The sequence below is a fragment of the Chlamydotis macqueenii genome, chromosome 3 (assembly GCF_036417535.1).
Source record: "Chlamydotis macqueenii isolate bChlMac1 chromosome 3, bChlMac1.mat, whole genome shotgun sequence".
In the NCBI taxonomy this organism is placed as follows: Eukaryota; Metazoa; Chordata; class Aves; order Otidiformes; family Otididae; genus Chlamydotis; species Chlamydotis macqueenii.
This window is the reverse complement of record NC_141558.1, coordinates 70,602,071-70,614,205: the sequence shown is the minus strand read 5'-3', so window position 1 is coordinate 70,614,205 and position 12,135 is coordinate 70,602,071. Positions and strand designations below refer to the sequence as shown.

The window sequence follows — 12,135 nt, the reverse complement described above, 5'->3', positions numbered from 1 at the left end:
GTGTATATTGCAGATTTTAGATGTCTGAGCCAACCCTTTTTTTACTGTAACTTCAGTGAAGGTCCTGTTGGGTGAACCTGGCCTGCTGTATCAAGACACTGAGCAGTGCCTAAACAGTACAATATAGCATGTTGCTTTACAGCATAAACCATTACATTAAGACCTTAAACTGTGGTCTCTTTTATTACTTGGGGCAGTATCTAGAGAGATCATCATGGTTATTATAGACAGTGTTGTGGTAATAGAAAGCTATTGGGTTGGTTAAGCATGGTTTCGCTATGAAGAGGTTGCACACATGGTGCTTTCCCATCTATGTCAAAAGATGACTGAAGTATCTTTTCTGGTACCTTGCAAAAATGCTTTCTAAAATTAGATTTATAACATATAGGCGAGTAATAGAAATTTAATAAAGCTACTACTAATTAACGTCTAATGTGTATCAGTTATGTTGAAGTAGATCTTGCTGCTGCCAGGCAGCTTGTTGTAGAGGATCTGCAATTAAGTATGGATCTGTTAAATATAAGATGTTGTATGGAAAGGACTGGAGATCAGAGTCCCTGTTCTGCCACGGAATGATGGCAGAATTGACTCCCAGCCAAATTTGCCCGTGAGTGTCTCTACCAACCTATTAGCTATTTTTAGTGTCCCTGATAAATCTACCAGTTAGTGTCATCTTTAGCTCATTTATTTTTGTGTCTCTGAAGAAAGAGGCTGGTACTTGGGATTTCTTTTCACATGAATCTTTGAATCTGAGACAACCTATTGTAAGAATTTGTACCACAAAGTATGAATATATTTTGTAATGAATCTGAGTGAGTCTGCCTTTTCCCTTCTTGCATTGCAGTGATATAAAATACCTGCTTGGCAACAGCTCTGGGAGTTAATAAAGTTTCTGTGGTAAACTATGAGAGGCCTGAGAATTTCAAACTAAAGTTATTGCACTAGTAACTCAGAAAAGCAATTCCTAAAACTCCTAGCACATTTATCCAGAGAGTTAGCAGTAGCACAGAAATGGAAATCATTGTTGAGAGCCACTGCGTACTTGGAATTAAAATCCATCAGTCTTCTGAAGCTGAGAACGATTTTCATGACATACAGGGGCTTCTGTATTTCATAACAAAAATTAAATCTAGGGTGGTTTTTTTTTCTCTATTTCTAGAGAAATTTATATTCTCTAATTCCTATAATATACCAAACTTGAGATGAAGTCAAAAGAAATAATGTGCACAGAAGTGAGGCATTTAAAATACTCTCAATGCTTTATTTTATTTAATTTCAGTAAAAGCATTATTTATTTGAGGGAGGGGGATGGAAAAGGAGTGAGGATGCCAACATCACTTTCTCAAGCCGAAAAGTCAGAAGATGGCATGTGGAAATGAAGATAACTGTAAACAAAAAAATGAAACTTAGCAGTCTAGTTCTGCTCTTCTTGCTGGAAAAGGAGGGAGGAAACCTAGTTAGTCATTCAAAGCAGCCTTTGCTTTTCAGAGTTGCAAGTTGAACTGTGTTGGCAGGGTTTTTATGCAGCTCTTGCTTTGGACTTTTCTTTAGGTCCTTAACATAACTGTTGGCAACTTCCTTGCCTGCTGGGAATTTTGTCCAGTTCAGCAAAGCATGATGACACTGTTGTGTCCCTGATGAGATAAACAGTGTGGCTGCCTCTGGAGCAAAGAAAAGTCTCCTAGGTGGTAGCAGTATAGGGTCTGCGATTTGGGATTGATCCCTGCTTGTAACAGACACAAGTGATGGTTGGTTGGTGCAAATGCCATGCACATAGGTTCTTATATTTCCTTCAGAAGCGTGTCCTAACTTGGTAACATAAATTTTGGCATACTTCGGGGCAAAGAAGTTCTTGTTGTGAATGCTAGATAAACTGTGTAGTTTCTTTTGTTCAGAATATCTGTTCCAGTGGATTCATTTCCCAAGAAAAATGTGTTCTTGTGCACAGCCCGTATACAAGCACAAATCCATACACTGCGGTGTGATGGGGGTACTTGATGAGGAAAAATTTTTGTTAGAGCAACGAAAAATGTGCTGACCCTGACTTATTATGTCAACTAGAAATAGTCTTCCTCAAAAATGCTTCATGTTGGTGTTTGAAAGCAGCTTAAGGAAATACATTAAGTTTTTGTTCTCATCTTCTTAAAATTGCGGCTGGAGCTGTAAAGAGCATTTCCTAACAGGCTTTATTGGGCTCCAGCTGACCAGTTACAGTATGCTAAAAAGAGAACTCTTTTCTTTGGTGCTGCGCTTTTTCCTTTTAATGGAAGGGAAATGTGAAAAAGTGGATTAGTAGCGACTGAGTGGCTTTACAGAATCTCTTGTACCTGATTATGTTTAGGGTTAGTGAGCAGACACTGAATAAACTTGGGTGAAATAAGTAATGGGCTCTGTATCGCTGCTGAGGTAATACATGCCTCTTGGGAAGCAGCCCTTCACAAATGGTGTCAACAAGTGGTTTTACTGGCAGCCTGTGCCCAAGAACAAAAGGTGAAATGGGCCAAAGTGTGTTACTGTGCAAGTATTTTATTCCTTTAAATTTTCCTTGCAGATCCGAATTCCAGTATATTGGGGAAAAGACACATATTTATATTTTTACTGTGTACCTTTAGATGTGTCTTGCTGGACACAAAGATTTCAAAGTTAAATCAGAGGTGATGTGTTAGAGCTGAGGGTAGCGTTCTTGTGCTGGCTGGCAAGGTGTTTCAGGTGGAGCAGCAGTCCCAGCTGATGAGAGGGGAGAAGGTGGATGTTAGAGACAGTCAGCTCTTGGTGTCTTCTAGTGTCTCAGAGAGTAAATTATGCTCATACAGACTTTTTGTTCTCCTTTACTCCTGGCAACAAGCAGACTAAGTTGAAACACTCTTGCAGTGTGGATGTTAGTCTCCAGCATTGCTAACCCAGTTCCTTAGTTCCTTGATTTATTTGGTGGGACTTCTTGTTTGTTTGTTTGTTTTGGAGGCAGCGGGGAGGAAGCGTGAGGACGAGAAATGGCATATTTTAGTTGTAGTGCTTCATGCATGTGTAGACATTCTGGCCAGCCATATTAGAAGCAAAGTGTGTTACCTCAACCAGTGACGCAGTGCTGGGAATTACAGCTATTGTGCAAGCCCTGGAGACTGGCTTATTGTCTGGGTGACTAAGAGACTTCGCCGGTGAGAAGCAGGAGGAGTGATATTTAGAGGGGGTGTGCATGTGCACTAGGGATTTCACAGCTTGCTTTGCAAAGAAAGTTAGGCTTCTTTTTTAAACAGTAGGCAGATGTCTGTGAGAAATCTGGGAGCACAGAAGTGTGACAGAAGAGAGCAATAAGCTACTGTTTAGCTGGGTTTTCCACAGCTGGGTGGAAATCTTGGTGCTTAGAAGCTTGCTTTTGCAAAATCCTTGGAAGGGAAAGGTCCTGACCATGGGGCACCATAAGGGGAGTGAGGGCTGGGGTAGGAGGCACAGTATGACTAGCCACATGTGGAGCTGCTTCTTTGGGGGATTTGGTCCTTGTAAAGTAGCCTTTCTTACCACTCTTCTCCTTTGTTCTTTCCTCTCACTGTATGATGAGACCAGATGGGTGTTGCTTCAAAAGAGAATTGGACATCTAGATAAGCCATTTCGGATCTCACTGGAGTATGTTTCTAATGAGAACAAGAGCGTAGCGGCTGTGGATTCTTTTTCAATGAAGAACTGCAGTACAGGTAACATAAAATATTTTCTTGATTCTATTGCATAGTCTTTTGATGCCTTTTTGGAGAGGAACGTGATTTGTGAATTAAAGCTTCTCATCAAATCAATCGTTCAAATAGAAAAAAAAAATAGGATCCCTTTCAGGGAAGAATTTTTTTGTGTGTTATTGTTTTTAAGTTCTTGAAGGAAACAAGATTTGTTTGTTTGTTTTTCCCTTTGGAAAGAATTTATAGGAAAATTTCATTTGGGGAGATCCAAAGCAGTATTTGTCATTGCTTGCCAGATGCCTATCTGGACAACTTCACTTTCTGCAGTAGAAAGTAGAACAGATGAGTTGTTCCTAGATAGATAGCTTGCAAGCCATCTTTTTGATGTTACTGATAACAAATTTCAGGGTGTGGGGTTTTTCGGCTGTGGGGTTGTGTGGGGGTTTTTTTGTTTGTTTTTTTTGGTTTTTTTTTTTTTTTTTTTTGGTGGTGGCGGTTTTTTAAACTCTGGAAAACTTGGTTCTAATGAAGTATGCCTTTCTTTGGCAATGTTCCAAAGCAGTTATTGCTGAGTAACCCCTAATAGCTCAATGTAGTGCGTGGAATTTTAATAATGGGCAACCTTAATGGGAGTTACTTCTTAAAATACAAGCTCTGTTATCAATTCAAGTATGTAAATTTAGTGCTTCATGCCAGAAGGAGGTACGTTTTAGTTCTACCAGCTTTATGGAGCTTGTGAATCATACTGAAATCTTTAGGTGGCATGTCAGTGAAGAATATTATTATTTACAGCACTAAACACTTTACCTTTTGTCTGTGTTATTTATTTGGAGTACTACTGAGTTGAGCTGCATGTCCTGCTTTTCAAGCTGTCTAGGACAGGGAAATCTGCTGCAGAATATATATTATTTTGATTATTTACATTGCTCTCCACAAAGGCCAGTTGTAATAAAGGGTTTATTGCACTGTCCATACATAAAGGTGATCTCTAAGCTCTAACGAAGAGCAGCCTGACATTGTGCTGAAAGTGCAAGGCATGTTCAGACAAAATGCACCTGTGCTGCTGCTATACAGAACACACTTTGGTATCTCTCTAAGGCTGAAAAGAAAATATTTCAACTCCCCAAAACAAAAAAGTGAATGAGGCAGAAATAATTCAAATCCACAGTGCTTTGTGAATTCATTGCAATAAATTTTATGACAGTCTACGGGAGATACTCAGCTCCCATGAAGGTACATGGATTCTTCCCTTGGGAGCTCTTGAAGGAGAGCCGTAGGAGATGGACAGTCAGCTGAGTGAAGGGATAATGTTGGCTAAGTGAGCTCATACCAGTACTGGACACTGTTCTGCAGATGACAGATGTCAGTTGCTGAGGTTATTAAGATACATTGTGAGCTAAAGAAGGAACAAATATCCCATTTTGTCTACAGATTTTCAGCAATTGGCTGCTCCTCTGCTGTGCTTACAGGACACAGTATATGAATAATACCACCAGGCAATAAAACCATTTGTTCTTTTTTCAGTTGGTTGAAACCACTCAGCCTTTTGCATGCAGCTGAAGATGTGGTACTCTGTCTTTTTACTAGAAAGAAGACAGTGATGAGCTGCCAAGGATGGCACTGGAGGCTTGGAGGAAATAGGGAAAGCAATAAGAAAATATTAATCTAAATCTAATTTTTCTGCACCTGTTGGAAGCCTTTGGACAACTTAGCTACTTGAATACCTTAATGTCACTGAAGCACCTAAAACATGGTTGAATTTGGGAAATAAACATCTGAGAGAGAGTTACAAACCTTCAGCCTATTTTTTCTAAGCCTTTTAAAGACCATATACACAATTTAAAAGTAAATAATGGCACATAGACAGTCTTATGAAATTAGGCTACCATTTGTGTAGGTCGATACAGTTTTGGATCTAAACTACATGCCAGCAGGGGCTTGGAGAAGCTCGAAGTTTGAGGTTGGGATTTGAGCACTGGGAATTCCATTTTTTTGAGTTCTTTAATCATGGGAAAAATAGGATTTTATTAGTCTATTTGGGATTGAATAGGGAATTAAAAGTTTAAAAAATTCAGATGTTGATAAAATTCTGAACTTTTTAAAATTTCTAAATATTAAAATTCTAGACTCATATCCTAACTAAAAATTATTGAATGGAAACATAACTGTTTTGTGCTCCACATTTCCCCATCATTCAACAGTGCAGCAGATTAGAAAATCAAAGTGATTTGTAACTTGCATATTTTAACGTTTCCTAATTCCCATCATATAATCAGTCTTGATTAGGTTACCTTGATAGAAAAAAAGGAAAGCCCTTATGGACTGAGGAGTTTTATTAGGTTTTGTGTTATGGGGTTTTCTTTGGTGTTCTGTTGTGTTTTTGGTTGGGTTTTTTTTGTGTGGTGTTTTTTTTTGTTTGTTTGGTTGGTTGGTTTTTTTTGTGTGTGTGCGTGTGTTTTTGTTTTTATTTTGTTTCAAATGCTCAGGATTGGCCAAAACTGTATTTGGTGCATCTCTTATCATTGCTGTAGTTAATTACCATCATTATTCTCCAATCAGAAAGCCCTTACAGTCAACAGAATGACTGCTTGGACTTCTATAGGTTTTGAATCAGGACATTTAACAGGTGGCATTGTTCATCATCCTACAGCTGATTGACTTTCAATTACAGTCTTAAATGTGAAGCAGATTGTGTTTGTCAATGTGTAAAACCTAAACTATTGATTGTCTAATTTTCTTTCTTACAACTTACTATTTAAATAAGTGCAGTATCCAAAGCAAAAACGAAATTACAAATAGCAAAGAAGTAATATATTAATTTAATAATGTCAGTTAAGAATTTGTTCCTTCCACAAGTGAAGTAATTGGTACAGTGGCATTTTATAGTTGATGGTAATTTCTAGTAATAAAAATAGAGTTCATTTCCTAAGTAATGTATTGACTTATTAATGATATTTAATGAGTTTCTTACTGATTTTTTTATTGCAGTTGTAAATGAATTAATTTGCTAACTTATTTCCAAAAGTCTTAATTAAAGTACTTAATAGTAACACAAGTAAATGACAAGACGTTGTTTTACTTAGCGATGTTCGATTTACCAATTCTAAGTAACTTTAAGTACGGAGAGTGGAGATCAAATGCTTTTAAAATGTTTTAAAGGTTTAATGATGCTCTACGGCTACTAAAAGCAGTTATTGCAGGTACTCAGCCTGTCCAAGAAGGAAGCACTTAGCTTTCAAGTTTTCAAGCTCAGTAAGCAACATAAAAAAAAAAATATATATATTTATTTTGGAGAGAGGATAGACTCTGTGTTGTTGATTAAGTTAATGCTTCTGTCCACTCAGCAAAAGCTTTTTTTTTTTCCAGTAGATACTGAAAGTACATAGAACTCGTTACCTTGAGAGCCTGTAAGTAGCTGGTTCTGTAATGATCTCATGGTTGTAACACATATGCAAATTTCTGAAAGTTTAAGTTAAGGTTGAATCTAAAAGCAAACTCTTTGATCTAAAGCAGAGGACCTCTCAAGAAAGGAAAAATTATGAAGAGCTAAGAGTGATTTTACTGGAAAAAGAGATAGTGAGGGAAGAGTAAGAATGTGGACTTTGCAACGTGTATGAAGAAATATGAGCAACTCTCAGGTAGAATTTTTCATGATTCTGTTTGATAAATAGTCTAGCAACAGATTTATGAATCAACTGCAGGAAATGAATAAGGGCTTTCTCCAAACAGGATTATTTATGTATCTGAATCATTACTAAAATGATGGTCTTGTGTATTCAGACAAAACATGAGTATGTATCATTTCAGTTTTCCCATGTATGCTCGCTTTCTGCAGTTCATTTTATAAATTAATTTACTGATGGGATGTTGTGGTTAACTGAACTTAATGAAATACCAGTGAGCCCCTTTTCAAAATGAATTCTTGAGGCTTCCTACTGGAAAATTGTATAGAAAAGTCAACATCTTCCAAACTGAGAACTGAAATAGTATCAGTGTATCCAACAGAATTGTAGCACAGCCCAGGTTGGAAGAAACATCAAAAGATCATCTGGTCCAACCTTTCATGGGAAGCGGGGCCTAGGTGAGATTATCTAGCACCCTGACCAGTTGCATCTTGAAAACCTCCAGTTATGGGGACTCCCCCACATCCCTGCAGAGGTTGTTCCAGTGATTGATTTTTCTCATTGTAAAAAATTTAAACACAAGTTTCTAACTGAAGTCCCACATGACACACTTACAGCTAATTTAGGTGTTAATAATTAATTTTAAAAAATTGTAACTTTTAAGTAAATTTCACTTGAGTAAAATTGTAATATATTTACAGAAGATTTATGAAGCAACTAAATTGTGTGAATATTTTTTAATTATTTGCTTAGTTGTGAATATGGGACAGAGAGAGAAGACATGTACCTTCAGTGGAACCATCCTTGTCCGGGGCTCTGGGGAGACCTTATAGTGGTCTTCCAGTACCTAAAGGGGGCCTACAGGAAAGACAGGGAGAAACTCTTCAGTAGGGCCTGTTGACAGGACAAGGGGTAATGGTTTCAGAATAGAGAGAGGTAGATTTAGATATTAGGAAAAAATCTTTTACAATGAGGGGGGTGGAACAATGGAACAGGTTGCCCAGAGAGGTGGTGGGTGCCCCATCCCTGGAAACATTCAAGGCCAGGTTGGATGGGGCTCTGAGCAACCTGATCTGGTTGGAGATGTCCCTGCTCCTGGCAGGGGGGTTGGACTAGATGACCTTTGAAGGTCCCTTCCAACCCAAACCATTCTCTGATTTTGCATGATCTGGAGATCCACCACAGCTCAGAAATTCAGGCGAATGAACAATAAGCACAGTCAATATTGTGCTGTTGTTATAAAACTGAAAAATAGACGTGATTAAAAAAAAAAAAAGTAGTCTTAAACATCAGAACTGGTTGTCTCTATTTGAGGTTTAGGACCAACATTTACCGTAGGAGGTACTTGGCCTATCCAGGTCATTTTTGTGTAAAAGAAGCTGGAGATTAATTTGGTATTAATGCCATGGTTAAGGAGTTTACCAAGCCAGAGGAAAGATCCAGAGTGACCTGAAATCAGTGGGAATTATTTAATATGTTTGGATTAAATTCTGAGTATCCTTTATTTAAAAAAAAAATAATAATAATTAGGCAGATTGGCTGGATTTTCCTTGGAGTGGCCTGTGCTACTTATACAGTTCTACTGAGCTAGTTTTCCTGTGGATCTAATTTTACTAAGTAGGAATTTAGAAAAGCTTTAATATTTTAAGAATATTTGCCTCCAAATGCTTTGGCAACCACTTACTTCTCCATTCACCTCTGCTTCCCCATGAGGTATGGCTGATTTTTCTCACTTCAGCTTGTGTGCCAAAACCCATCTAACCTGATAGGGTTTAATCCTGTAGGGATCTTGTATTGGAGAAAAAACTGCTTTACAGATGAGTGTGGTGGCTGTAGTGAAGTTAAATCATTTTAAGGTAATTCCAAAGTGAAAATAATTTCACTTGTGGTTTGTGCTCATTTAAGTAAAATAAATTTAATGCACTTGTTATGGGGCTTATCTTTGTTTTAATTTTTCATTTTCATCTTTTTAAAATTAAGTTATAGTAACAGTAGGAATAAAAAATTAAGCAAATTTTCTTAATATTGCTTCTAGAAAAGGCACAGTAAGTCAATTAGTGGTAAGAGTAGCTTCTTACAGTAATGAATTAGTTATTATGCATTTCTATTGCTGTCTGTGAACACCTACTTCTTGTGGAGACAAATTTAGAGAGTGATGGTTATGTTAAATAATTTAGTCTATTTAGATCGTTAGTGTACTCACCAAAGGGGACGGCAATAAACTTTAATATCTGGAGCATTTGATTTTCATAGGTCTGTCATGCCAGTATGTCAGTGAATGGGACCTAGTGTTGTGTTGTTTTATTTAGTAATCAATTGATTTTATATAAATATATATATATATAAAGATATGAAGAGGGTGGTATAAAGAAGTGTTTTAGATGGTGTAAAAATGCTCAGAAAACTGGTCTCTAAAATAAGTGCATTCATACAGAAGGTGGAAAGGCTGGAATCTGTCACAGAAGAACTGAATGCACGTTTCTTATTCAAAGTTACTGTCTTACCAGAGTGGGTAGATTCATCTACTCTAATTCAAAAAAGGTTAGGTGATTTGGGTTAAGAAATAGAATTGAGAAATCTCAGGCTTTAAAATTCAAAGCTTTAATAGTCTAAAGAGAAGGGCCTGCTCGTAAGAGGTACTGGAAACTGCTTGAAAGAGACTGCACATCCTTCAGTTCCCCTGCAAATGTTGGCAGTTGTAAGTCTTAAGTACTTTTTAACACCTTGAAGAATTGGCCAATACATTATCTTTTTAATGCTGTATATGATTTTTATCCTGACCTTCTCCCTTAATTAAGGCTTATTTCAATGGGGGAACCATTGATTCAGAGAAAGAAAATGAACTCTGTAATCTGCTTTCCCCAAATTGAACTTATTTTTATTACTATTAATTGCTGCCACTTAGTTCTTGTGATGTTTTAATTGCTTGGATTTATTGAAACAATCATAGGATTCACTATTATCACTTGAGAAATGGGGAGGACAATGATGATTTATGGATGACCCAATGATTTTAAACCAATATTACTCCAGATTCAGAGATTTATGCAAGCTGATCCATTGTGTGATTAGATGACAGTCTATCTCTCCCTTTCTCTCTCCATAATAAAACCCTACATTTTCAAAAGACTGTTAGCCTGTAACAGAGGGCATGTAGAACCTTGATTTTGCTTAAAAAAAAAAAAAAAAAAAGAGTAGTTTTTACTCTGAGTTTTCTTTTATATAGATCCATTAAGTTCCTTGTTTAGCTATAGGAAAGGTTTTTGATTTAAACAGGACTGATGTTTGAAGATGTTAAGAACTGGCTATGCAACTTGATTCATGTTTGTGAAGAATAACAGTGATCTTTGAGAAGAGGTGACAGCAGGGAAGCTTAGGAAGTCAGAACAGAAGAGAGGGAGATGATCAAGCAAAAAGGGTAGAAGTCAGATTATGTGAGCAAAAGAATAAACAATAGAGGGAGAGATTAGGAAAGAAGAAACGGTGATAAACAAGTAACTGAAAACAAATGACAGGATATCAGGCAGGAATAATTGGTCTAGATAGTGGAAATGATAAGAGTTCAACAAGTTAGAAAGTGATTGGAATAAACATTTACAATCCAATTAATTAACTAGAGCAATCAAACTGAATCAGATAGCCACTCAGTCAACCAGACTGAACTAACTAGATGGATAGTCTTTTGAACCAGCAAAGAAACCAAGTGAGACTGAGGGAAATGCAATGAATTGTGAAAATTGAATGAATTGCAAAAAGATTAATTATTTAATATTTAAAATTATAAAATGCAAAGATAAATGCATGGGTGTTCAGTTGGAAGCTTACCCATTTTCTGGCATGACTCAAAAGTTCCAGAAGGGCATTGGTCAGCAAAATCACTTTCGGAAAATGAAGAACAAAAATGAGGAGGAGATGGGACAAGAAGGGAAGGAGACTTTCTGTGTGCACTTCTGGGTTGTAGAAGACACAATAATGTTAACAGCAGGAACGTTATTATTTTTTTTTTTTTAAAGGTTTGCATAGGTGTTCTACAGACCAACGCTGGATTCTGAGGTACCACTGCTTTGTAGTGGTGCAAAGCATACAGGATTGAGAAATGATATAATTCCTCCTCTTCCTTTACCATAGTGAAGGCTTCTTCAGAGTTTGGCTCAGGGCTCTTGCACCTCTCAGGGCTTATCTTCTGAAGTATTCAAGTTCAGCTTGTTTTATCTGTCTGAGAGGTCTCATTGCTAATCTGTCCCAGTCTTGCTATAAGATCCTGTCCAGCTCTTCCCTTTTCTTGTACAAAACCTTCGTCTTTGTGCACTAGGGAGACTTGCTTGGTGTGTCCTGCTGTTCTGCCTCTGCGTGGTCTACTGCAGGAGGCTTTCTTAGCAAACCAATTGCTGCACCAAACCATAGACATTGTTTTATAGTTCTGTACTGTATCTGGTGTGGGAGAGGTGTGGCACATTGGCGCCAGCAGTAATGGATATACTGCAATCATAGAATCATAGAATGGTTAGGGTTGGAAGGGACCTTCAAAGGTCATCTAGTCCAACCCCTCTGCAAGGAGCAGGGACATCCCCAACTAGATCAGGTTCCTCAGAGCCTCATCCAGCCTGGCCTTGAACATTTCCAGGGATGGGGCTTCCACCACCTTTCTGGGAAACCTGTGTCAGTGTTCTATAACTGCAATGGAACAACTAAAACCACAAAGCCCCAATCCTATAGTTCCAAATCAAATCCATAGTACATAAATAGAAATGCCAACTGGCTAAACCCGATGTATTGATTTTTTCCCTGAAAAATTTAAGAATGTGTAACAGGGGACCCAAGTTTCTGAAAAGGAGTGCATGCCCTTT

At 37.6% G+C, this 12,135-nt stretch overlaps 1 protein-coding gene across 1 annotated transcript in view; it reads left to right on the top strand.

Annotated features, from left to right (window-relative positions):
- Nucleotides 1–12,135, top strand: part of ALK (ALK receptor tyrosine kinase) — a 329,041-nt gene that overhangs the window by 216,165 nt on the left and 100,741 nt on the right. Inside the window, exon 5 of the mRNA XM_086744455.1 lies at nt 3,562–3,689. Within this exon, the coding sequence (XP_086600581.1) occupies nt 3,562–3,689 (128 nt within the window). The remainder of the gene's footprint in view (nt 1–3,561; nt 3,690–12,135) is intronic.